Source organism: Aspergillus aculeatus, assembly GCF_001890905.1.
Source record: "Aspergillus aculeatus ATCC 16872 unplaced genomic scaffold ASPACscaffold_15, whole genome shotgun sequence".
Lineage (NCBI taxonomy): Eukaryota > Fungi > Ascomycota > Eurotiomycetes > Eurotiales > Aspergillaceae > Aspergillus > Aspergillus aculeatus.
In genome coordinates this window covers 6,478-31,103 of record NW_017962990.1, presented here as the reverse complement: position 1 = coordinate 31,103, position 24,626 = coordinate 6,478, and the positions used below count along the sequence as shown (strand labels likewise).

General features: G+C 46.1%; 9 protein-coding genes across 9 annotated transcripts; 4 read left to right on the top strand and 5 right to left on the bottom strand.

The window, feature by feature from the left end:
* Positions 1–669: 669 nt before the first annotated feature.
* nap1 (histone chaperone NAP1) lies at positions 670–2,509 on the bottom strand. The gene is made up of 5 exons (XM_020205746.1): positions 2,390–2,509; positions 2,228–2,307; positions 1,456–2,163; positions 1,071–1,408; positions 670–1,010 (listed from the first exon to the last, which is right to left on the bottom strand). Exons 1-5 carry the CDS (start codon positions 2,434–2,436, stop codon positions 960–962), a joined length of 1,224 nt encoding a protein of 407 aa, XP_020053044.1. The 5' UTR covers positions 2,437–2,509; the 3' UTR covers positions 670–959.
* An 831-nt stretch (positions 2,510–3,340) lies between these two features.
* ASPACDRAFT_1873808 (putative P-type ATPase) lies at positions 3,341–8,604 on the top strand (the record flags this gene model as incomplete). The annotated part of the gene is made up of 21 exons (XM_020198019.1): positions 3,341–3,658; positions 3,711–3,750; positions 3,799–4,323; positions 4,376–4,717; positions 4,767–4,901; positions 4,954–5,020; positions 5,086–5,217; positions 5,268–5,617; positions 5,669–5,814; positions 5,865–5,972; positions 6,027–6,336; positions 6,397–6,550; positions 6,601–6,933; positions 6,994–7,076; positions 7,123–7,257; positions 7,334–7,566; positions 7,620–7,743; positions 7,798–7,843; positions 7,895–8,045; positions 8,115–8,260; positions 8,318–8,604. Exons 1-21 carry the CDS (start codon positions 3,576–3,578, stop codon positions 8,602–8,604), a joined length of 3,930 nt encoding a protein of 1,309 aa, XP_020053043.1. The 5' UTR covers positions 3,341–3,575.
* A 1,052-nt stretch (positions 8,605–9,656) lies between these two features.
* On the top strand, positions 9,657–11,696 carry ASPACDRAFT_33731 (CDC2/CDK family serine/threonine-protein kinase; the record flags this gene model as incomplete). The annotated part of the gene is made up of 8 exons (XM_020199986.1): positions 9,657–9,766; positions 9,821–9,902; positions 9,956–10,052; positions 10,103–10,257; positions 10,308–10,335; positions 10,391–10,604; positions 10,661–10,861; positions 10,925–11,696. The coding sequence occupies 8 exons, from the start codon at positions 9,657–9,659 to the stop codon at positions 11,694–11,696; spliced, it is 1,659 nt and encodes a 552-aa protein (XP_020053042.1).
* A 446-nt stretch (positions 11,697–12,142) lies between these two features.
* On the bottom strand, positions 12,143–13,915 carry ASPACDRAFT_34065 (D-3-phosphoglycerate dehydrogenase; the record flags this gene model as incomplete). Its single annotated transcript, XM_020200013.1, has 7 exons — positions 12,143–12,171; positions 12,274–12,355; positions 12,409–12,467; positions 12,523–12,565; positions 12,630–13,219; positions 13,267–13,574; positions 13,644–13,915. 7 exons carry the CDS (start codon positions 13,913–13,915, stop codon positions 12,143–12,145), a joined length of 1,383 nt encoding a protein of 460 aa, XP_020053041.1.
* A 334-nt stretch (positions 13,916–14,249) lies between these two features.
* On the bottom strand, positions 14,250–16,409 carry ASPACDRAFT_80859 (serine--tRNA ligase SES1). Its single transcript, XM_020205745.1, has 7 exons — positions 16,177–16,409; positions 16,037–16,107; positions 15,799–15,960; positions 15,320–15,741; positions 15,182–15,272; positions 14,760–15,128; positions 14,250–14,709 (listed from the first exon to the last, which is right to left on the bottom strand). The coding sequence occupies exons 1-7, from the start codon at positions 16,307–16,309 to the stop codon at positions 14,533–14,535; spliced, it is 1,425 nt and encodes a 474-aa protein (XP_020053040.1). The 5' UTR covers positions 16,310–16,409; the 3' UTR covers positions 14,250–14,532.
* A 278-nt stretch (positions 16,410–16,687) lies between these two features.
* Positions 16,688–17,835, bottom strand: rhbA (Rheb family small GTPase rhbA). The gene is made up of 4 exons (XM_020205744.1): positions 17,576–17,835; positions 17,357–17,496; positions 17,176–17,304; positions 16,688–17,120 (listed from the first exon to the last, which is right to left on the bottom strand). Exons 1-4 carry the CDS (start codon positions 17,628–17,630, stop codon positions 16,881–16,883), a joined length of 564 nt encoding a protein of 187 aa, XP_020053039.1. The 5' UTR covers positions 17,631–17,835; the 3' UTR covers positions 16,688–16,880.
* Positions 17,836–18,049: 214 nt separating this feature from the next.
* On the bottom strand, positions 18,050–20,820 carry ASPACDRAFT_80857 (WAPL family protein). The gene is made up of 2 exons (XM_020205743.1): positions 18,512–20,820; positions 18,050–18,457 (listed from the first exon to the last, which is right to left on the bottom strand). The coding sequence occupies exons 1-2, from the start codon at positions 20,618–20,620 to the stop codon at positions 18,182–18,184; spliced, it is 2,385 nt and encodes a 794-aa protein (XP_020053038.1). The 5' UTR covers positions 20,621–20,820; the 3' UTR covers positions 18,050–18,181.
* A 260-nt stretch (positions 20,821–21,080) lies between these two features.
* On the top strand, positions 21,081–22,135 carry ASPACDRAFT_54104 (mitochondrial 37S ribosomal protein uS10m; the record flags this gene model as incomplete). Its single annotated transcript, XM_020202833.1, has 3 exons — positions 21,081–21,116; positions 21,478–21,895; positions 21,960–22,135. 3 exons carry the CDS (start codon positions 21,081–21,083, stop codon positions 22,133–22,135), a joined length of 630 nt encoding a protein of 209 aa, XP_020053037.1.
* A 472-nt stretch (positions 22,136–22,607) lies between these two features.
* Positions 22,608–24,068, top strand: ASPACDRAFT_33891 (tryptophan--tRNA ligase MSW1; the record flags this gene model as incomplete). The annotated part of the gene is made up of 5 exons (XM_020199996.1): positions 22,608–23,033; positions 23,092–23,172; positions 23,263–23,378; positions 23,425–23,543; positions 23,620–24,068. The coding sequence occupies 5 exons, from the start codon at positions 22,608–22,610 to the stop codon at positions 24,066–24,068; spliced, it is 1,191 nt and encodes a 396-aa protein (XP_020053036.1).
* Between the last annotated feature and the right edge of the window lie 558 nt (positions 24,069–24,626).

Below are 24,626 nucleotides of genomic sequence, written 5' to 3'. Positions count from 1 at the left end.
AGAGAATCATAGCCTTGACACGCGGAAGATCAGGGGAGGTTTGTTTGATAAAGAAGACAGTCTTCATGCTCTCCTCCAGGGAGAAATTATTGAACTGGCTAACAGCTGGCGTTACCGAGCCCGGAGCCGCGAGCCGCGAGCCGCAGCCCCTGAGGCGGGCCTGGACGGCCGCGCCACTTATCGAGACACTCTCCACAGTTGTCAAAGCCAATGCCAAGGGTCATCATCATTACTGAAAGGCCTTCGTTGATACAAATCTACTATTTTTGTCTGCCTCTAAGATCAAAGTGAAGAGAAATGACGTATATTCTCGTTAACTGAACCTTAGATGCATGTTCTGATCTAACCATGATGTTTCAATCTTGTGCATTGAGCATGCTGCGACTAATTTTCCGTCTTACGTACATATCGACCATTATTGCAATTAGCGGTGTGGTGAACAGAGATATTGCGATGACCCTCTCGAACTGAACATGGCATTCACCCAACACCTCCGCTCCAATGAAAAGAGCTTTTTTGATAATGAGCTTCTTTGGCAAAGTCTTCTCTTCCGCTATTGCTGGTTATTTTTGCAAAATCATAGAAACAATTAATTAAACACCAGGAATGAAAGTAAGCTCTGACTGTCCAAGCAACCTGGGAATTTAACAGAGGCCAGTATCCTAATTTGACGGCGAAAGATTATTAAGAGACTCGCTAACGAAGATACATGCGTCGGCGCAGACCCATGAAATTTAAGACTTTAAGATGTTTGTATCTGAGAACTTTGCTAGTGCATGAACATAAAAAGAGATTAGGAGTAAGAGGCATATGATAGGAGACACAATTTGAGGCAATATTAGAAATCGAACTAGAGGCGCACGGGCGTAGAAGGAATCGGCTGAGACAACCAAGCGCGTATAAGTCCAGTCGTGACTGAGATACACTTCTTATGGCTGCGTCAGATCAAGCCGCCCTGCTCAGCTTTGTTTGCATTCTGCTGCCTCCTTCTTCGGCTTAGAAGTACCGTCCTACCCACAGTGTCAGCATATGAACATGCGTTAATGGTAAATGATCAGAACCAGTCATACCTCTTCATCTGAGTCCTCATCGACATCACGATCAGTCTCCCGGTCATCGTCATCGTCATCGTCTTCATCGTCTTCATCATCCTCCAAATCAAATTCATCCTCGTCCATGTCGTCACCTAGTTCCTCGAATTGAAGAGCCTCCCCGGTGAACCAATCAATTGCTCTGGGGATAAGCTTCTCCTTGATATCTTCTCCAAGTTGATAGTCAAGTTCGAGACGCTCCTCGATATCAGTGGCGACAGTATCGTCATCATCGGTGGGGGGCTGTGGGGGTGAGAAGAAATTGAAAAACGACTCCGTGGGAACAGTTATCTTGACAACACGGGTTTGTTTGGTATCTGGAGATGTTAGTGACAGGTAGAGACTTCAGCACGTGGTGACATACTCTTGTTTCTCTGTTTCTTGCTCTCGATCCGTACGGTAAGATCCTTGTCCGCTTTCCAGTCGATCTTGGTGCCTTCCGCATGATCATAAATGAAATCACCTCCGTACCCATTCTCTTCCTTGTAATAATAGGTTTTCGAGATGGATTGGTTCGAAAAGAAGGGATTCTCAGAAAACTCGAAGATAAGTCGGAATCCAGGGCGATCAAGATACTCCATCCGAATGTCGGTGAGATATTTCAGAGCCTCTTCATCGCGTTCAGTGATCATGTCCGCAAGGGAAATTTGATTCTTCATGGCCGATAGCCAAAACTCAGGGATTCCAGCTGTTGTTGAATTATCGGCTTCATCTTTGCTAGCTTCGCCTTCGACCTCGGCGTCTTCCTCCTCTTCGCGGCCATTCGCGACTTCCGAATCAGTAGGCTCCGTATCACCATTAACTATTGTGGCACGTCTCTGGTAAAGAGGGGTGAATTTCGCAAAATACTTCTTCTCGAGTTCCAACACTTCTTCCTGGAACTGAGCCTCCAGCTTAGCATGCTCCTTCTGGATACCCTTCAGTCCAGCAACTCGTCGGCGAACCGATACGGGTAGGGACTCGATGTAGCCTGAAGAGCGGCCGACGAGAGAGCCCAGTTTCCCTTGAATCATGGAGACTAGACCCGGATTGCGTGCGAAAAGAGAAGCGGCCGTAGCATGGTCAAGGGACTCTATAGAGATAAATGAGCGTCTGGTGAATCACCAAGGGAGGCGATAGTCCATGCATTCAATTACCTTCTTTGATGCTGGCAATTCCAGGTTGCTGGGCATGGGAAGAGATAGGAGCATTATTAGCTGGAGTGTTTTGAGGTGTCCTATGGTGTCACGCATCATCAGAAATCGAATCCTAGCATGCGGCAAATTTGAGATTCAGTTAGATGGTTCAAAAAAACTTACGGCGCGATCGGAATATCCGCTTTCTTGTTCCTGATGGGTTCAGACATCGTGATATGACAAGCAGAGGAAACTATTTTGGGGAGTACAGAGCTGAGTTGGCTGAAAGGTGTGTAAAGGCGAGTGTGGAGGAAGATTTTGATACACCCAAGTTTTGCGAGGTCTGGAATACTGGCTTGGTGGGATTATTAGCGCCCTTGGGCCGAGGGGCTTGGCGGGACGAAAGTGCTGGCTGTTGAGGACTGCTCGGTACTCCCAACAATAAATGTTAGTTACTGACTTCTACTCCGTATTTTCTCGCCTTTAGCATTAACTACACAGGAACTCTTGATCAACCACAAATCTCCTATTTTACTGCTGATTAGAGCAGACCGTACCGGGGTAATTTGTTGGACTTCATTTTCTACATACTTTCTTTATATTCTTTATAACTGATTTGTCTATTATAGTGCCCGTAACACATTGACTTCATACAGAAAACAGTAATCCAGATTAGCCTTCCGGCATTTCTGAAAACATAATTGCGTCGAAGCCTTTTTCTAAGGGGTGCTAGGGTATAAATTATGGTAGGTATCACTCCGATCTCTACAACTTCTGCTACACATAAGAATCTTTTTCTCTCTTTCTCTCTCTCCTGCTTCCCCTTCTCCTTCTCCTCCGACTGTCTTCTTCTCCCTTTTCACGTTCGGTTTTGTTGCTATTATTGTAGACCACCTTCTGCCCATATATATAAAAGAGACTCTTTGGAGACACATGGGGCAGCGTCAGCGATGAAGGTAGGTATGGCGTTCTGCAGTTTAAGCAGTGGTCTTATCAGGGAAGTTTGAGCAGCAAGCATGTGTATTGATGTGTCTCATTAGTACGGAGTACGTACAGTACAGTATTACGGAACACGTAAAAACCTAAATAAGGAACTTATCTATCTCCGAAAGACCCCGTTCACTCTACTACTGCTGGGCTATGACTTAATCCAACACACGCTTAATGACTAAAGCAACTTTTTCCTGTTCCAACATTACATAGACCCTCAGTAGCCACCAAAACAATCAGCCAACCAACTGTCGTTATGGATTAGGTTGACATATTCTCCGTGTTGGTCGCTGTCATCACAAGCCTCGCAGACACTATCACTGAGACAAACAGCCCCATTGAGCACCGAGAAGCAGAGCAGCAGGGCGCATCAATAAACATGGAGGATCGTCAAGGGCAGTCGCAGCCATCCGAGGTCTATTTGCCCGGTTCAGAAAACCGGCGCAATTCCATGAGAAGCAGGTCCTTGACACCAGACTCAACCGTCTCTTTTTCCTTGCTAACGGTCTTCTAGCTATAGCATTGTATCCGAGGTTGAAATGGCTCGTAGTGAGGTATGTCGCGAGGGAAACTGTTTCGCTACGTATCACTGACCCAACTAGGTTTATGATGGTCCAATGTCAGAGAGTATACCATCAAGCGTTGTCTCATTCTCTCACCGTCGAGATCGGAAAGACTCTACCACTAGCTTTACATATTTTCACGACGATGAGGATCACACATTGTGGCCACCCGAGGACGCATTGGACGTCGAAAGCGACATGGACGATGTGTCCGTGACTGGCTTAAATGACACAAATGAATCGATACGGTCCTCTAAGCGCCAATCCTATTCAAGAGGCTCAGTTGAAGACCCCCTGCTACGGCGGTCATTATCTGTTGCCTCGTACGTACAAAATTGGACAGGCGAAAGTATAACAAGCCAGAAAGTCCACATCACCTCAGAAGATCTTACCATTGTGATTGCGGGGTTTTCGACAAGCATCACTGGTCTTGTACTCTATTACATATTGTGTGCATTGTCGTTCGGGTTCGCTTACCTGCTCTTTCGATGGTTTCCAAAATGGCGCGTTCGCCTCTTAGGTAAACCAGCTCCTCTTTGTGCTTGTAAGTGGGTTGCGATTGAGGTAGGCAGCTTTACTTCCGAGATCTATCTATCTGTTGCTGATCTAGCGTCAGGATCAATGGAATCGATTTCAAGTACAGCAAGTCGACAGTCAAGATTATGGACGCCCCTTGTCTACGATTTTCGCCGATCCTGACTGCCATTCATACGACGAAGATAATGACCCCACCATTGCCCAAGTGAGACGCATTGATTACAGATATCTTCGCTTCTTTTATAATCCGCTCGAGGATAAATTCTGCCTGGTGAATGGGTGGAAAGATCCCCTATGGACAAATGTAAAAGGAATGAGACTCGGGCTGGATGCCGATGATCGTGACGATCGCGAACAAATATTCGGGAAAAATCTCATTGACATTCAGCAGAAGCCTGCGTTTCAACTGCTTATGGATGAGGTAAGTGTGAAATCCTTGAGCTTTTCCACGCCGACACCTGACTTTATAGGCTTTTCACCCATTCTATATCTTCCAGCTAGCAAGCCTTGTACTTTGGTCGCTCGATGAATATTACTATTATGCTGTATGCATATTTCTCATTTCACTCATCAGCATTGGTGCTACTGTCATTGAAACAAAAGCGGTGCGTTTGCGTGGGCCTGTCGCTGTCTTCATGGGTGCTTATTTTCCTTCAGACAATGAATCGTTTAAGAGAGCTATCACTATTTGAATGCGACACCCGTGTTCTTCGCAATGGATTCTGTAGGTGGACCCATGTGTGGCTCATCTTCCACGTGCCAGAAATATGCTCATGTCTTAACTTACAGGGAGATCTATTCCTTCCCGAGAGCTTGTCCCTGGCGATGTCTACGAATTCTCGGATCCGTCCCTCACGCAAGTTCCTTGTGACTGTATACTGTTGTCTGGTGACTGCATAGTCAACGAAAGCATGCTGACAGGTCTGAAAAACATGCCTGCCTTCTTGAGAACTTGGACTAATGCATAACAGGTGAATCTGTCCCAGTCACGAAACTTCCTCTTACCGATGATGCACTGAAGTATCTGAACCTAACTGGCCCTTCTATCAATCCCAACCTTGCAAAGCACTTTCTTTTTAGTGGTACGAAGGTAATAAGGGCACGGCGCCCACAGAATGTCGATGATGATGAAGCTATAGCATTAGCAGTTGTTGTGAGGACTGGGTTTCTCACAACTAAAGGCGCCCTTATCCGGTCAATGCTCTTTCCTAAGCCCTCGGGCTTCAAGTTTTATCGGGATTCATTCCGGTATATCTCAGTTATGGGTATCATCGCTATTCTAGGGTTCATTGCTTCTTTTGTGAACTTCATCCGCTTAGGAGTAAGGGAATCCCACTGTACTACCGAACTTATCGTTGCTAACACAGACAAGCTTCCTTGGCAATTCATTATTGTCCGAGCACTGGATCTGATCACAATCGTCGTGCCTCCGGCGCTGCCTGCTACATTGAGTATAGGAACGAATTTTGCTCTTTCAAGACTGAAGAATCATAAAATATTCTGCATCAGTCCACAGAGGTGAGAAGTCTGAGTTTCCAGTCTTGAGGACTTGGTTTAATATTGTTTAGGGTCAATGTGGGCGGAAAGCTAGATATAATCTGTTTTGATAAAACTGGAACCCTCACTGAGGACGGACTAGACGTACTCGGGATTCGGGTCGCCGACAAAAATGCGAGGTTTGGGAAATACGTATTTACTTGTCCTTTGTGCTTCTATTGACTATGCTGCAGCTTCTCCGGATTGATCTCTACCATTTATTTCGATACCGCATCCCTGGCGGACAGAACTACTATACAGAGAGACACTCGTCACGATAATATCCTCTACACCATGGCAACATGCCACTCTCTGAGAGTGGTTGATGGTGAATTATTGGGTGACCCTCTCGATGTCAAAATGTTTCAGTTCACTGGATGGTCTTTTATAGAGGGAGGAAGTCATGTTGAGCGGTCAGACTCTGAGAGAATCATGCCATCTATCGCAAAACCTCCAGAGCCCACTGACACCCTTGCTGGTTCCCACCAGGAGCAAAGCCCACACGTATGGCAACATCTCATATAATATTCCGACTCACTAAAGCAGGATGCTGATACTCAACAGGCACATGTAGAGCTGGGCATATTGCGCAACTTTGAATTTGTCTCAGAGCTACGTCGTGCAACTGTCATTGTACGCCGATTCGGTGATTCTGGAGCAAGCACTTTCGTAAAAGGTGCCCCAGAAAGTGTTAAGGCTATATGTCGCCCAGGAAGCTGTCAGTATCCCAATCCACTCTGTCAAACACTACTAAAAGTAACTCTCAAGTGCCCCGTGATTATGACGAGCTTTTGAGCTACTATACACACAAAGGCTATCGCGTTATTGCCTGCGCTGCCAAGCATGCGCCAAAGCTAAGCTGGATGAAAATTCAGAAAATGACTCGTCATGATGCTGAGTGTGATCTTGAATTTCTCGGGTTCATTATATTTGAGAATAAGCTTAAGCCGAAGACTGCAGGGACTATCACTGAACTCAATCAAGCAGGCATACGCAACGTCATGTGCACAGGTGATAACATACTCACGGCAGTTAGTGTAGCTCGTGAGTGTGGGTTGGTCAGTAGCAATGAACATTGTTTTGTTCCTCATTTTTCGCAAGGTTAGCTCGTCCTGCTGCGATTGCTCTGTCTAAGTACATTTCTACTAATTCTACTTATAGGGAATGGACATGATACGGGTGCTTCGCTTTGTTGGGAAAGCGTCGATGATCCAGCAATCAGGCTTGACTCGACTACACTTATGGTATGACTCAAGTGTCTTGTTTGGTGGCTTTCGCTGATTTGGAAAGCCCCATGTAAATGCAGCAAGCATTGACCTTTCGGTGCCGGGCAATGTTTCCAACCTAAATAATTACTCTCTTGCTGTCAGTGGCGAAGTTTTCCGATGGGCAATTGACTTCGGCAGCGAAACAATTCTGAACAGAGTATGTGTAAATAAAGCGACGACTAGTGCCGGCAGTGGCATCTGCTATAATTCGGGTCTAACAAACATACTTATAGATGCTCGTGCGTGGCAGCGTATTCGCCAGAATGTCGCCAGATGAGAAGCATGAACTTGTTGAAAAGCTGCAGTCCCTCGACTACTGTTGTGGATTCTGTGGCGACGGCGCAAATGATTGCGGCGCCTTGAAAGCTGCTGACGTCGGTATATCATTATCCGATGCTGAAGCCTCTGTTGCTGCCCCGTTCACCAGTCGCCAATTCGATATCTCATGTGTACCCACGCTTATTAGGTAAAGAACATGTTGCCTAGTGTCAAGGGAGCTCGCTGCTAAATTTATTTTAGGGAAGGAAGAGGTGCCTTGGTTACCAGCTTCTGTTGCTTCAAGTACATGAGTCTTTACTCGGCCATACAGTTTGCGACTGTGAGCCTATTGTATGCGTCAGCGTCAAATCTTGGTGATTTCCAGGTACATGCTTCACACCATAACGACCATGCGAGTATCGTCACTGACTAGCATAAGTTCCTCTTCATTGATCTATCTCTGATCCTACCGATTGCGATCTTTAGTAAGTTGCATTTCGCCTACAAAATCAAAGCATATACTAATGAAATTCAAGTGGGATGGACTGACCCCCATCCTATACTTTCTCGCAAGCGGCCTACCGCCGACCTCGTCTCACGCAAAGTTCTGATTCCATTGCTCGGTCAGATTACCATTTGTGTAGCTACGCAGCTTGTGGCATACAAATATGTCCAGCTGCAACCCTGGTACGCGTCGAAATTCATGCTTTTCATGAAGTAATGCATGTACCGAAGATTTGCTGATCCACTTCCCAGGTTCAACCCTCCCCGCGCGGGCTTAGAGGATAACATCGAGAATTCTGCAAATACTGTACTTTTCCTGGTCTCTAGCTTCCAATACATATTGTCGAGCGTCGTGCTCAGCGTCGGACCGCCATTTCGCAAGCCGATGATTTCAAACAGTTAGTCTCATTCAATGACTGTCAACACTTTAAAAGATAGAAGCTGACTATCCTTAGAACCATACCTGATCATGGTCCTAATGACTCTACTCTTTTCATGCTACATGCTTTTCAGACCGACTCAGTGGCTCAGACGTGTCATGCAGTTGACGTCTCTCCCAGACTACTTTGCTTGGCAGTTGCTCGCAGTTGTTAGCGGAAGCTTCCTCATTGCTTGGACGGCAGAAAGAAGATTTTTTCCCAACCTTGCTCGCAGGGTGGGGAAGTTACATCAAAAACTACGACCAGGTCAGTCGAAGAAACGCCGTCGATACAAGATGCTACTCGAGGAAATGCGAAATTAGATCGCATTCTCTGGGCAATGGTCCAGGTTGATGAATAGAAAGAGCTATTGCAGTTTCCGATAAGCCTGTAACTTGTCTCGATTCCAGAGTTGAGACATGACGAGGCCACAAACCCGCTTGGCTGGTCCAGTTATTTCTTCGACTATACAACTCAAGATATGTCCGTCCGGCTCATTTGTATTTGTCTCTCAGCGAAGTGGTTGATACAGTAGCCCATTGCGCCCTCAATGATCCCAAGGGTGCTTCCAGCCTAAGAGGGCGGGTCCATCTTTCTTGGCTCTGTACATTAACTATAATGATGGAGGATGTTATCAGTGACGTTCTGAGACGATGAGAATCATGAATTCACTTACGAAAAACCACATGCTAGCTCCCAACGCCGTAGCCGTAAAGCGATACAGAGGTCGTGCGGGATGAACATGGATAGGATGACTTGACGCCATGTCTATATTGCATACGTTAGCTAGTTGAGTGGAGTTTATGGGGTTCCACGAAAACATACTTTCTGGTTGATTCGGAGTTAAGCGTGATGGACAATCTCCCCAGTTTATGCTGGAAAGTGCACGATAGATAGAGTGAGTCTTCCGAAGATGCCTATGATGTCTGCAGTTCGGACGTCACGGGAACGCTTATATGTCATGTGACTCAGGACACTCTGAAATGTTTGCGGGCGCCAGGCACTCCGCTGAGGGCCAGACCTGCAATATTAAGGACAAGCACTTATTGAGCCTTCGCAATGCTCAGTGTTTACATCTCTGGCAGTCAAATCTATGTGTAAATTGTCATGTTGACGTCAAGTCCTTCATATCGTCCAATTTCCATTAGAGTGCTTCTTTTATTTTACCCGGCTTGAAAGTCCGATACCGTGCTCCGATACCACACACATCGCCACTATCAAAGTGTTATAAGGCCCTTACTTTTGCATGTCACACACATGAAATTTCATCTGCCGACTCAAACCTTTGAATGTTTCCAAGGAAGAGACAAGCACTGGGCTTATCGCATTTTAGGGCCCCGTCTCTTGCTGTCGATCAGGGTAGCTATTCTCGAGAATGGTTGCGACCTCTCTTGAGAGAGACGGGAATGGGAGCCCCAGGTTTCGTGGATGTACCAATATACGGGACTTTGAGTTCTTGGGCAAATTAGGTGAAGGCACCTTTGGGTATGTACCGGTAGCAGCCTGTTTTATACGTGTCGCATATTGAGACCCGGACAGGGAGGTATACAAAGCCAGGTCGAAGAGAGATAATACCATTGTCGCGCTAAAGAAGATCCTTATGCACAATGAGAGAGATGGGGTAAGGAATGACTGTCCTATGCGATATGACCAAGCTCACTTACCATTTTGAAGTTCCCCATAACCGCTCTCCGTGAGATCAAGCTCCTCAAAATGTTGTCTCACACTAATATCTTACACCTCAGAGAGATGGCCGTGGAACGCAGCAAAGGTAGGCCAAAGCAATTACTAGAAAGTCCGCTCGCACTAATTATCCTTCAGGGGAAGGCCGAAAGAAGCCAAGCATGTATATGGTCACCCCATACATGGAACACGATCTCTCAGGGTTGCTAGAGAATCCGAGTGTCCGTTTTACTGAAGCCCAGATCAAGTGCTATATGTTACAACTTCTGGAAGGGCTTAAATATCTGCACGCGGTACAATCCATCTATCCAGTGGTCAAAGTCATGATTCTAACCTGCTCCAGAACTCTATCTTGCACCGCGACATGAAAGGTTAGATTCGCCATGTTCGAACAGGAATTGACGTGGGTGGCTAATAGTGTCAAAGCGGCCAATTTACTCATCAGCAATCAGGGTGTTCTTCAAATTGCTGATTTTGGTCTGGCTCGCCCATATGAGGAGTCTCCTCCTCAACCCGGGAAAGGTGGCGGAGAAGCAAAAAGAGATTACACCACTCTTGTTGTGACTCGCTGGTACCGCCCTCCGGAGCTTCTTCTTCAACTTCGGCGTTACACTACAGCAATTGATATGTGGGGTGTCGGGTGAGAGCACGCTTTACTTGCCGTGATGAGTCAAACACCTTTCTGACAACGGCCAGTTGTGTCTTCGGCGAGATGTTCAAAGGGAAACCGATTCTCGCTGGAAACAGTGATCTCAACCAAGCTCACCTTATCTTCAATTTAGTCGGCTCACCTACCGAAGAGACGATGCCAGGATGGTCTTTGCTTCCTGGATGTGATGGTGTAAAGAGCTTTGGAAACAGACCCGGGAGGTTGTCTGAGGTTTTCAGAGAGTATGGGTGTTTCCTTTCCTTTCAACATGAACTATCAACCGCAAGGTTCTAACATCTACATAGCCAAAGCTCCAATGCGGTTTCCTTATTAGGGGAGCTTCTGAGGCTTGATTGGAAAAAGAGAATCAATGCCATTGATGCATTAAATCATCCCTATTTTGCTGATCCACCATTACCTGCACGTCCCGGTGAGCTGCCATCGTTCGAAGATTCTCACGAACTTGACAGAAGAAGATTTCGGAGCAACAGAGCCGTAATGCCCCCTGCACCCACTGGAGGTTCCATAGCAATGGCTACAAATGGAAGCTGGACTACTGCATCTGGTATCAGACCGCCTGTTGCCGAGAATAAGAGTAGCCGTCTTCCCAGTGCCGTCCGTTCGAGCAGGCCGCATCCCAGTGCGGGCCATGGACATTCTCAGGCTCGTTCTTCCGACAATCGACTCGCCGAATCGCACACATCACAAGCTAGGCTGGCTGAGGAGTCACACTCAGGTCCTTGGCGTAGAGGTGGCTTACCCCCAAAACCTCCTGCATCAGCACATCAATGGCACTCTGGTAACATGGGCAGAATTGGACGTGAAAGAGATTATAACCGTCCAGGTGGGCGACCCGGCATTTATGTGGATTCACACGTTCATGCTCATGTTAACACAAATGCAGTTGATTATTCTCACGAAAGGGATAACAACATCAACCTTAGTACTGATAGGCATGATCACCTCGAAAGCCAAAACCCCAGGCATGATAAATCACGTGAGAGTCTATCCAGAAGAAGGAGCCGGAGTCCCTTTGCGAGAGATGGTGCCCGTGACACGGATAGAGCTTTCTATCGCAGATGATCTGGTCTCGACTAATATGAGTTCGTGTATTCATTAACTTGAAAGAAACATGTAAAGCATTATTCACCACCAAAACTTTCCGGCTTATGAAATATGAGCTTAAATAAAGCATTATATACTGAAGATAACGTATATATAAGCTCACTGGAATTTCTGGTTGATACATCAAATTGTGAGGCGGTGTTGAACATATTGCCAATAGTTGCAGAGTAGCTGCGCGAGCTTCTAAATGAAGCCTAGTGAATGACCCCCTATGAAAGTCCATTGAGGCATAGGCTCCAAATGCGCATGCTAATTGACCGTGGGAAGTAATTTACATTGCTTTTTCGTCTCCACACTGTAATGATACTGCTGTTGAAAGAGCACTGACGCAAAATCAGCCTTGATAGATCGCGTCGACAAGTTCGGCGCAACAAGCAGCCTCGTGCTTTTTAAGCCCGGCTTTCTTAATACAAGATGCGAGTCATAATTCGAGCTAAAGAAACAGAAGAGCGATCGATGAAGGCCATGATTAGCGATGACGGTCACAAGGTTGAGAGGAAGAGGGAAAAACATCATGGAGCAAAATGGTACGTACATCCAAGGCTCTCAAGTCTCTCATACAAGTCCTTGATTGTAGAGTTGTCGACGTCGCTAATATCAGCCATCAAATAGGCCACCTGCACTCAGTCAGTCGAGGGATCTGGAAACAAACTGATCGAGGTGAACATACATCGCCTCTGCTGTCGGTCATTTGCTTATCAACGTTGTGATCCCCAAGAATTTCGTTGACTGTTGAATGTCAGCGACCTTACATTCAAGAAACCACGGGTCCCATATCTAGTACCTTTCCGCAACACACCAGGAACATTCTGGTGAATGAAAATGACCTGTATGCCATATATTAATATACTTAATTGTGGGTATATACTCATAGATCATGAAGTGCCTTACCCGAGCATGATTTGATTCATCCATGGTCAATGATCGAAGGGCGACTTCTGGGAGGTTGACGGCGCCGAGCGTTGTACCTTCATTGACATACCTCACCAATGCCTCCGCAACTTCAACACCGATTGCACGCTGTGCTTCTTCAGTGCTGCCTCCAATGTGCGGGGTCAAGATCAGGTTTTTGAGACTACGAAGGTCTGCTCCCCATGTATTGAGGTCGTTATTGAAATAGTCACCATTGCCAGCCGGCTCATTAGGATAGACATCAAGCGCGGCTCCTGCAATCTTACCAGATCGCATGGAATGGATAAGTGCTGGGATATCAACGACACTGCCGCGGCTAGCATTTATGAGATAGCTGCCGGTCTTCATTTGTTCAAATTGCTGGTGCCCTATCATGTTCTTGGTTTCCGGAAGCTCAGGGACATGACAGGTAACAAAGTCGGCTTGTGCAAGGAGTCCTTCAAGGGTAGGCACTTGCCGCGCTGTGCCTAGTGCCATCAGGTTCACTACATCATAGAATATGACCGACATTCCCATGGCCTCGGCTAGAACTGAAAGCTGAGCGCCGATGTGACCATAACCGATGATTCCTAAATTGAGTCAGCCAGCTTCTACTATCTCGGGCAAGAGAGCATACCGAGTGTTTTCCCACGAATTTCCCAGCATTTGTTGCTAACTTTGTTCCAGGTACCATTGTGCATTTCATTTGACCGATCGCCAAGTTGACGGGCAAGAACAATGATCTCGGCGATCACCAACTCAGCAACACTTCTGGAATTGCTGAAAGGGGAGTTGAAGACAGCAATGCCATGCTCAGCTGCATACTGAAGGTCAACCTGGTTGGTCCCAATGCAGAAACAGCCAATAACAATAAGGTTCCGGGCTTCCTTCAAGACACGAGCGCTGAGTTTCGTCTTGGATCTGATACCAATGACATGTACATCACTTCAGATTTCATCATTAGGTCAGCTATAAGTCTCACAAGATGGCACAGATATACCATGGAAAACCGACCGGATTTTCTCGATAAGCTGATCCTCTGGGAGCGACGATTTGAGGAATTCAACCTGGTAGCCCTGTTTTGTGAGAATATCCCTGCCCGTCTGATTGACATTCTCCAGGAGTAGTACTTTGATATCCTCAGTGGCAAATGGCTTCAGGTGTTTCGCATTAGCAAGTGGGATGGTCCGGCTTCCCAGAGCTGATCCTCCATGGCTCGACGGTGCAGATTGGAATGAGGCCGTAGGAGACGTGGAGAGGTTAATGTCCCTTGCTGATGCTGCCATTGTTGCTTCTGGATTTATCCGTCAATGGAAGGTACCGAGCAAGAATATAGGCGAGAAAAAAAATCTATCAACTTAAGGTATAGGAAGGGGAAGGGAAAGTAGCCGACTTTTTTAAGTTCTCCGGAACCGGACTGTTAGAGCAATGTTCCACATCTGCAATTGAATGTTTGAGTCATCGCTGCAAACAAGAAGTACGTATTGGAGGGGTAAGAGCGGGGCCGGCCCCTTCCTTCTCCAGTACCCCGTGAAGTACACCAAACTACTACTCACATTATTGCATATTACTGCTTTGCTGCCTACGGAGGCTGAACACTTGCAGCTTTATAGAGAACCCAGAATATAGCCCTGTATGACCGGAGCATAGAGCTTGTGCAGAGACAAGCCAAGCTATTACGAGGTATACTTAAGTATAAGTGAAGTCAAGCATTGCACAAATAATCAATGAAAGCAAGACGAATTCTAGAGGTAAGCTCTACCGCCCGTGTAAGACCAAAACATCTCAAGCTCCATATCTATGACATTGAAAGTTGAGGATTAGCCACGATCATTTGTATTGAGGCGGCAGGAAGATCATTTCTTGATCTGAATAGGTAGTGAGATTTTCCGGACGAAAGCACTCAGAGTTGGAGGTTTTGCAACTTCTTGGAAGCATCTTCCGCACTGGTCGCGCTCTTCGAAGCCTGCTTGGCCTTGGACTTCTGAGAGGTACTGTCCTTAGGAAGTTCCTTTGTGAAAGGGAGAAAATCGGGCATTCCTGGGATATATTTCCTAAGAGGTTCCGGGACAACGATACCCTATGTATAGTTAGCTAGAAGATCACGGTATAGAGCAGGTCACAACATACATCTTCGGTTTGGTAGTTCTCGAGGACACAGCAAAGTGTTCGTTCAGTGGCACAGAGAGTAGCATTTAAAGCATGAACATAGGACTTCTTAACATCGGTGGCTTTCTTAATGCCGTAACGAATCTCGAGCGCCCTTGATTGGTAATCAGTGCAGTTGGAGCACGAAACCAATTCTTTATACTCCCCTTGGAAAGGAAACCAGGCTTCTAAGTCGTACTTCTTTGCAGCAGCGTTGTTCAATGCCCCAGAGACAATTGCTACCACCTGATATGGCAACCCAAGGGACTGATAGAACTCCTCCGATGTAGCCATCATCTCTTCAAAAGCCTGCCAAGAGTCTTCCGGTTTTGTGAGAACGAATTGTTCGATCTATGCTAATATTAGTGCTGGTCAATTCATGTTGCTTATCACAGACTTCTCACCTTCTCGAACTGATGAACTCGGAAAATACCCCACGCATCTTTCCCATGCGCGCCTGCTTCCTTGCGGTAACATGTGCTATACCCGGCATACCTGAGAACCATTAGTATAATATGTGGACATGTTGGCATAGTACTTACTTGATCGGAAGGTCTTTGTCCTGAAGCCACTCCCCATCATGCAATGCTGACAAAGGCTGCTCCGAAGTGGCAATTAGATATTTATCAGTGGACTTGTCCTCACTTTCTGTGACTTTGTAAAGCTCCTCATCAAATTGCTCGAGCTGCGCTGTCTTCGCCATCATATCCTTGAGCATGAATTGGGGAGGCTGGTTTGGTTTATAGCCCTTTCCCCAGAGAAACTCAAGTCCGTAGTTGATGAGCGCAAGGTTTAAGAAGAGACCATATCCCGTCAAGCAGTACCCACGGTGGCCTACGACCTTGACACCACGCTCCGGGTCGAAACCGTCAAGACGTGTAAGCACCTCGTGATGAGACAGACAATCGCGCTTCTCTACCTTCACGTTATCTGGAACCCAAGATTTGACCACAACGTTGTCATCCTAGTAGGCGAGTCAATCTCAATTATATCGATACATCGACATACAGATGACACAAACCTCGTTGTTGCTAACGGGAACTGTATCATGCACGATGTTGCCAATTGTTCGGATTTTCTTGTCCCTCTGCGATTCCTTCTGGACGGCAAGTTCCTCGGCATCTTTTTTACGCTGCTCAAGGCCAGCCTTTTGTTCCATCAAGGAGCCTGCATCTTCCTTGTTCTGTTTGATGATTCGCACTGATTAGATATAGATATTTCATTTGGAGATAATGATGGAATTGACTGATAAGTCCGACCTTCTTCATCTTTCCGATCTCTTTCTGGAGCGCGTTGAGCTGGGAATTGATCTGCATGACTTCATAGCGTGCTGTAGGCGAGAATAATCTTAGTTAGAAATTCCAATTGCATGGTGAAATGATAATGTGTGTCAATATACCCCTTCTTGCCTCTTCATATAGATCGAGGACTTCATCGACAACATGTTCGGGTGCATATCTTTTGCGCTGGCTGTCCTTTATTCTGTTCGGGTTACCACCGCGTTCGGTGATAAAATCAGCAAGGTCAAGCATTTTTGAGCAGTGTGTTGAAAATGGTTCAGTATGCTCGAGTATACGTAGAGATTTACAGACTCGATTGTGAGAAAGTATATCTGATCTGGGAATGGTAAAGTGGTCGACCACTGACAAAGAGGGGTATTTGAAAAAGGCTGAACTTTCTTGCCGTGTAGGATGAGGGGCAAAATTCTAGGTGGCCTGACTATTCGGGTATAGCATCAAATTGATATTAGGCCGAGTTCGTTCACCATCCCCTCCCCGAGTGCCACCTGCTCCCAGCTTCCACTGCAGAGCAGATGTTCGAGCTGATTATGCTTGGCTTATTTAGATGGAATGCATTTATTCACATCGATTGATCTTGATGCTTTTTTTTAAGTTTAGTCAGTATAGCAGAGTTGTTGTATTGTGATGAAGTATTATCAGATTCATTTAAGATGATTAACATGTAAGATATGAAAGAAACCAAGAACACGCCATACATAGAACAAAGGGAGGCTTTGTAGGTGACTAGGCATAGTTGAACAGATCTCCCCACCCCACCCAGACACATTACCCATCGAGTAATACCTAGTGAATTTTAAAATGATCACATTACGGAACATTTGTTCCCTCCTGCAGGTTGAGATGGATTCTGGGACCTTTCAATCTCGCCGATCATCAAGTCAAAGGCTTTTGCAACATTGTAATCGAGTCGAGCACTGGCCTCAGTGAAAGCACAGTTGAATTCTTCGCCCAGTTGCCGCCCTTCATCCAAGGATACCTGACGCTGTTCTGACTTGAGGTCACTCTTATTTCCGACAATAACAAGGGGCACGTGGTCAGCACCCTGCGTTATTGCATCAGTATAATGGAGCTGCAGTGAATAGGTTCTAGGGTAGTACCAGATGATTTAGTATCTTATCTCGAATAACTCTGACCATATCAAATGATTGATGGGATGACACCGAGTAGACAATTATGTATCCATGGATGCCAATGAAGTGCTTTGAATTCAGTATGCTATATTCATCCTATCGCAGGATTAGCCACGCCACTGAGTAAGATTACATGGGTCTTTCTTACTTGACCAGCTGTGTCAACAATTTCAGTTGCGAAGTCCTGACCGTTATATTTGATAATGCGGCTGAACGTGTTTTCAATCGTCGGATAGTAGCTTTCTACGAAATGATGTTCAACGAACCGAACTGTAAGAGAAGATTTACCTAAATAGTCACAAGTTCATCATAGGTCAGTTTGGGGGGCGATTATAGTAGGAATTGAAAAATAATAGCAGATGCTTACCCACAGAGCGACTGCCAACAATAGCTATCTTCCGCTGCTTCGGAGCACTAGGCATCTTCCTCTTAAATAGCAGTACAGATTAACGATTATGGGCAAGATGTATACTGACGCAGAAAGACCTTTGGGCGGTACAGACTTCTTTCTGGAGCGTAGCGCTGTGGCAGATTTCCCGAAATAGTCAAAACGGATCAGTATGAGGGAAAAAACTATAAGACCCTGTAGTCTCAGCAGCCCTCATCATAAAGATGGAATTCGGGACATTAGAACTCCAGCCGAGAGTGGCAAACAAATCAAACGGCTGCACATACATATTATGTCAGGACGGAAAGGGCATTTAGCGCATCGGGTTAAACTTATCGCCGATGATTGCTTATCGATTATCATTTAACTGTTACAGTACCAGATTTACTTTTCTGGCTGCAGAAAATAATGCCATGTTTATATTTGAAGACTTCTCCGTGCCTAGTGATAATTACGCCTGAGTTGATTATGGTACCGAGCAACTACTATATCATAAGAAATCCGTACACCATTCGAGACCTTGGTGTTAAAACCGCACCTAGCTATGGTGGATGAAGGTATTGTCACTTTGGTAACGGGTTTGCTCTACGGTTGGCTTATTTGCTCTATGATATGTGTCAAACGTGCCGTGGATGTGTTGTCGCGATTTTGCAATTCGCCGAGTCGTGAGTCCCTTTCGACTTTCTGATGATATACCAAAAATTCTTTCGCTGTTGAAATGACCGAGGCGATCTCCTTACCACATTCCATGAGCAGTTCCTGAATTCGAAAGTATGCTTCCTTACGTAGACAGAGAAGAGCTAGCAGTATCGACAAGTACCCGACAGCAACATTATTATGTGACTCGGAAAGGGAATTTGCCTGGTAATTATATGAGCGGTGATTTCTGCTGGCTGGGGTACTTTCAACACTTACATGTTTGATGAGGTCGATGCTGAGAGAAAACTGATGTGCAAGTGTCTCAAGGGGTGGATACGAGTCATGCATTGGCTCAAGAAAGGAGGCTCTGCAACTCTCACTCTGTTCTGCCAGGTTTATAAGAACACCTAGAGCCAAGATGACGAGGTTGAATGACTCGTGCTCACCGAAGCCGACGGTAGAAGACGCATCTGAAAGCTCAGTTGTGATGATTCGAACGAATCCGGTGATTATTTCAGGTGCGGCATATTGCTCGCTCGCCAGAGGATCATTATTGGTGAGGTTTAGTACGACCCTCAAATATAACGTCAAAATTCGTCGGCCTTGGTCATCCTGGGCAGGACGAATGAAGTCATCATGCATCAGGACAAATTTGTGGAAAGAGCCATTGTAGTCATAGCCTGGTGTCGCTGGAAGCATTAAGTAACTCTCCAGAACAAGAAGAGTCATTGTCCTTGTTTGAAAGTCGTCGTAGGACAGAGGATATGCTGTGGCTTCACCATTGTTCGGAGGCAGGAGCCCAATAAGGTTATCTAGCAAAGACCGGGACATCGACTGTATAGGTTGAGACTTGTCTTGGAATGCTGTCAAGCAAATGCTAATGCAGGAAAGAATGACTAGCCGTGGAGAAAGTCTCGGTGTCGGGCCTTCTGAGAATATCGAAGCTGTCAATCGTGGGATGAGATCCCTGAGTAACGCTTGCACGGCTCTTGACACATGCAATCGTGGATTGCCTGCCAAGGACATTATATCGTCTTTTACTGCTAGCAATAACGAAGATTTGTCGACAAGAGTGGTCCAAAAAGTTCCCAAATTTGAGTACGAATATACCCCTTTGAGATAGACCAATCTATAGGCACACAGTGCTAGACATGATGAGATAATGTCTAAATCACTCACTGTACTTTTGACTAGTCGTTCATCAAAGCCATATTCCAAGAATCGATGCATGAAGTCGGGTTTGAGTAGCTTCGAACACAGCTGAATGAGCCCATTGCATCTCTCGGAAACGGTGTTGCCCGGGTCTTCAAAATCATCGAATAGTGCATCAACCGACTCTTGGAAGCGAGCATTATCCCCAGCCTGCCTCAGCTCATGGATGCTTCGGACAGGCCTGCCGTGTTCCTCGCCATCTGCGGCAGACAACAAAAGGGTACTGCGATGTTTGAGTGAGGCAGACGAAGCCCCAGCTTCATCACCGTCCAAAGCTGAAGCCGAGGCGCCATGTAATTCAGAGTCAGAAGTGTTCAACGTACTTCCTAAGAACGAGCGTTGGCGAGCGTACGTTATCCTGGAACGTAAAAGAGTACTTGAAACTGATGGTCCTGCCTCCCTGTCATTGCTTGGGGACTTGACGGGACCTTGCTGATCCCGAACTTGGTCCAGCTGGACAGCTCCAGCCTTTGATTGAGAGATTCCTAGGACAGAAGATGTATTTGCGCCACAGGTTTCAGAGTCGGAGGCAGATACCTCATTCAGGACTGACTCCTCTGCCGCACTCAAGGAATCAACAAGCCTTCTTCGCGTTGGCCTCACTCGTTGCTGATATGGAACTGTCAACATGTTTCTCTCAGGTCTGTCCCTAGTTTGTGAGACATGATTTGAGATTGGCGAGCTTCTTAGCGAGTGAACTGATGCTTCGCAATCAGACTTAATTTGAGCAGCCGACGCCAGAGACAGAGGAATTGAACTAGCTGCCACGAGAGACGATATGCTGGAAGAGCGATGGTGACTGTCATTCTTTTCGTTCCCGACCACAGCAGCACTGGCATCAGAGATGGCCGAGCACGACTGAGCGCGAAGCTCATTCGAACATGCCATACCAACCTGTCGGGCGTCATAACTACAACACACGTTCCCACCACTTCGAATTGAGGTCAACTGCTCTGGGGCCGTAAGCCTTTGTCTCTTCTGCTGCAAGGGCTTATGCGCCCGCGTCCTTTTGCTGTTTGGTGTAGCTTCCAGAGAATTGTTTGCTTGCGCGATGCTCTTATTCCTGGCATCGTGGGTTTTCGATGAACTCCCAGCCTCGAAAGATGGCGCACATCCTCTAGCCGACTGGCGGGGCGTCTTAGACTTGCTTTGGCGGAGTGCTCTCTCAGGCATCTGAGCGATTTTCGGCCTGGCTACTTCATTCGAGTACTTGAGCAGGTTTCGTTGTGATCAGCAATGAACAGCTGCGTCTTGAAAGAGAAGCAGGGTACATCAGAGTTATCAAGGAGGAATTCCTCACATGATTCGAGCAACAGAAAGTGCTCAAATACCTGGAGTTCGATTAGTAGCGTTGACGCAGCCCGAATGAGTAGAAGTGCATTCACAGAAATAAGGCTACCTCGCGCAAGATCTTTGGCTGCATCATGTCCCGTACTTGATTCATCAGCCAAGACCCGGGACGGCTCATGGAAAGCGGTCAACCCAGAGCCAATGGGAGACAGCTAAAGATACGACCGCCTTTGGGGAAAGCACCGGGACCTGGAAAACCCAGCATATTACCGATGCATGGCTCTTTTTAACAGCATCATCTTATGATTTTAATGTACCAGTGTCACCGTTTACCGCTGTACTCATGTCTCTAACAATCTATCCTCGGCTGCTCTCACGAGTAGGCCAGCGACTACAGGTGACTATCCAATGCCACACTGTCAAAAGAACAGCACTTATTAACACCAGTATAATCAGCCTCTTGTATCAATTCGCCACTCTAGCTCCTTGACTGGGGTGGAAAGAAATAATCCACCCAGCGCTGATGTACCTCGCACCTCCAGTCTGGTCCAGGACGAACGAATGTCAGCGGCTGTAACTCATTCCCGCGCTTCCGAGCTTTTTGGCTTACTTCAGTCTAGTTCTGGTCACTCGACAGAGCCATCTACGTCGCCTCAGCTGCAAGCCAAAGATTGGTTGGACTTTCACTCGAACGCAAATCGTCGATTGAATAACGGACTAACTATAACTACAGGGTGCAGCGTCTAGAGGGTTTAAGTGGCAAGGCACGGCTGCCCCGAAGCGTTCAAGCAGTATATCTACGGCCGCTTCGTAGGAAGGCTGAATATGGTCTTCCAGTGTGTGATCTACAGTTGAGATCATACAGCGTTCGAAACGTTGAATTCTTTTCGGATTTCGCTATACGAGCTGCATATTACTTAGGTCTTCCGGTCTCTGGGCCTGTACCTTTACCACGCATTGTCGAAAGATGGACTGTGCCCCGAAGCAATTTTGTTCACAAGAAGAGCCAAGAGAACTTTGAGCGTATAACCCTGCGTCGGCTGATTCAGGTCAAAGATGGGAATCCACAGACTGTCCAGGCGTGGCTGGCTTTTTTGAGGAAATATGCATTTCACGGAGTGGGTATGAAAGCAAACATGTGGGAATACGACAGTCTCGGTATGTCTAAGCCTTCTATTGCATTTCACTATTAGTAAGAGCTGACCATTTGTTCGTACCTAAGATGTCGTCGAGAACCTAGACAGAGCGGGTTCAGAAACCGAAAAGTCACTTGAAGCACTCCTTTCACAATTCGGTCAAAGACAAGATACAAAATCGGACGATTCTCTTGTTCAAATCTTGAACAAAGACCACCTGGTCACACTGAAGAGCCCCTTATCAGAGGTCGGCAGGCGCTGACCCGTCAAGGATACTTCCACATAAGCTCCTGCTGCCTTGTTTGATCTGTATTACCCGGCCATGGAATCTCTGATACTTCTGCTTGGCCTTGGGAGAAATTTGCAGTACACACCACCACATACCATTCTGTCTCGGCATGGTTCTCAGCAGCTTCGGCAAATGCAAATAAGAATACAATCCCAACATGACACCCACTGCTATGGATCCCCGGCCTTCAATCATCTCATGTAGCCCCGTGTCCGTGTTTCCTTTAGTGGCCTTTGTCTAGAAATTTCAAGGACTGATCGCAATACACGGTCGCAATACACGGGCTATCAAGGTGTGGTGCTCCTATACAATGAAGTCTTTTTATATGACACCAGTTACTTCTGGTCACGTGACGCACGGCCGGTATATTCCGCGGCTCTCGGGCTATGCTATGTAAACCCATGGTTATATGCAACTCGCCTCGAGAAGGTGGTGTTGATACAACATGTATATTATAAGCTCTTGCCTCAATAAAAATCTCAGATTGGCTGCCAACGAGCACCGGCTTTGCGCTGGAAGACCCATCAGGATCCCCATCAGATACGAAAAGCTGAAAAGTTGTCGCCTTAACAGATCATTTAGCATCTGTACTACAAAACGCGCTTCCGATACACCTCGCACAATTTTTTCTGGTATCCAGCCTACAGGCGTGCCTCACTTGGGTAATTACTTGGGTGCTTTGAAGGAATGGGTTCGATTACAAGACACTGCGTCCGAAGGGACAAGACTTGTGTTCTCTATCGTGGATTTACATGCGCTCACAGTGCCCCAAGAACGCTGCCAGTTGAGGGACTGGAGGAAACAAATGCTCGCCGCGTTGATTGCCGTGGGCTTGGATCCAAATCGCTCCACGCTCTTCTATCAATCCGCCGTACGCTGTGCTGCTCTTATCAGTTGATTGTCTTTCTTGTCCACTAACCCACCGTCAGGTTCAATCACATGCTGAGCTGTTCTGGATCTTATGCACGATAGCATCTATGGGATACCTATCTCGAATGACTCAATGGAAAGTGAGTAATCATAATGGAAGACGGAGACTACGGGTTGCAGGCATTGCAGCAAAGAACTATCATTGAGGCATCAGCATTAACACCGAAAAGAGCAAGCTTCAGTTACCCGACGAAGCGACTCTCGAAAGCCAAGCAGCAAGATCCGAGTTACGGCTTGGCCTTTTTTCATACCCTGTTCTCCAAGCAGCGGACATACTTGTTCACAGGTCTGGTGCTATTCAACACCCGCAGATCTTGGCTAACTCCGATTAGAGCTACCCACGTTCCAGTTGGAGAGGATCAAAGGCAACATCTCGAATTCTCTCGGAATATTGCGAGTAGTTTTAACCATCGATATGGGCGGGTTTTTCCAATTCCGGAGGCTCTTATATGTGAGGCGCTTTTGGTTTCCCCAATGAAGGTGTTACCACGGCAGAGAAAGATTACTGACTATGGAATTCCCTGTAGCACCCGCTAGGCGAGTGATGTCTCTCAAAGAGCCTACTCTTAAGATGTCCAAGTCTCATAGTGACCCACGATCCAGAATTCTTCTCACCGACTCCTCTGAGGAAATTCGTAAGAAGATCAAGGTTGCGCTCACGGATTCGGAAGCAGGCGTAACGTATGACCCCATTGGCAGGCCCGGTGTGTCGAATCTCTTAGAGCTTCTTAGTCATTTTGACGGAAGAACATGCGAGGATTTAGTTTTGGAGCACCGATTTTCTAGTCTCAAGGCTTTGAAGGAAACCCTAGCAAATCAGATCTCGAGCAAGCTTGCGCCTATCAGGGAGACATACTTACAACTAATTGCGGACAAGGGCGGGTATCTAGATGCTGTCTCTGAACAGGGAAAGCATACAGCCAGGACCAATGCCGAACAGACTATGAGCCATGTCAGGAATGTAATGGGTCTATGAAAGGCTATTGTTCCAAATGGCTCCGTCAGAGGCGGAGAACACTATGTTGCTGTATATATATACATATATAGAGAAATTCTGTGCTTTCTCATTCTTAAAATGTGATGTCATATAGAGATCACGTATATGAAGGAAGTATGGTTCTATTTGTAGACTAGAGAAGATAATCAACTATATGATAGCATTACAGCACATGTTGCGTATAACAATATCCTCCCCTCAAAAGCCTTATGAGAGTACAGACCTGTAAGACCTGTCGGAGTATGTGGCCCGGAATTGCTGGATCACAGAAGCCCGAAATATGTAAATAGTATATTATATATAACTAGTTTCTTCTATAATCATAAAATCAGCGAAATTTCAAGTAAATTTGATATATTATACTGTCCATAAGTAAAATAGTATATTTTACCAAATACATAAATGAGAGTGGCTTTACTATAAATTTTATTATAAGATTATTTAACTTGTACTATTAAGATTATTGAATAAATTTTATATTAATAATTATTAATTATATTTTATTTATAAATTAATAATTAAATTTTTAAACATTAT

Bases quoted from the DNA above. Each gene is read 5' to 3' on its own strand.
- rhbA (XM_020205744.1), bottom strand. From the start codon at position 17,630: ATGCCTAGTGCTCCGAAGCAGCGGAAGATAGCTATTGTTGGCAGTCGC. The intron at 17,305-17,356 runs GTAAGAAAGACC...ATCCTGCGATAG, and splicing joins TTGTTGACACAGCTGGTCAA to GATGAATATAGCATACTGAA. The intron at 17,121-17,175 runs GTACTACCCTAG...GCAATAACGCAG, and splicing joins ATAAGATACTAAATCATCTG to GGTGCTGACCACGTGCCCCT.
- ASPACDRAFT_80859 (XM_020205745.1), bottom strand. From the start codon at position 16,309: ATGCTTGACCTTGCTGATTTTATCACCGAACGCGGTGGTAACCCGAAC. The intron at 15,742-15,798 runs GTTTGTGTCATC...CTCGCCTACTAG, and splicing joins TTCCCGTTAGCAACAACGAG to GATGACAACGTTGTGGTCAA. The intron at 14,710-14,759 runs GTATGTTGTGAC...AACTATACATAG, and splicing joins AGAACTACCAAACCGAAGAT to GGTATCGTTGTCCCGGAACC.
- ASPACDRAFT_80857 (XM_020205743.1), bottom strand. From the start codon at position 20,620: ATGCCTGAGAGAGCACTCCGCCAAAGCAAGTCTAAGACGCCCCGCCAG. The intron at 18,458-18,511 runs GTAAGTGTTGAA...TATAATTACCAG, and splicing joins GCATCGACCTCATCAAACAT to GCAAATTCCCTTTCCGAGTC.
- nap1 (XM_020205746.1), bottom strand. From the start codon at position 2,436: ATGTCTGAACCCATCAGGAACAAGAAAGCGGATATTCCGATCGCGCC. The intron at 2,308-2,389 runs GTAAGTTTTTTT...GTGACACCATAG, and splicing joins GCGGATATTCCGATCGCGCC to GACACCTCAAAACACTCCAG. The intron at 2,164-2,227 runs GTAATTGAATGC...TTATCTCTATAG, and splicing joins AATTGCCAGCATCAAAGAAG to AGTCCCTTGACCATGCTACG.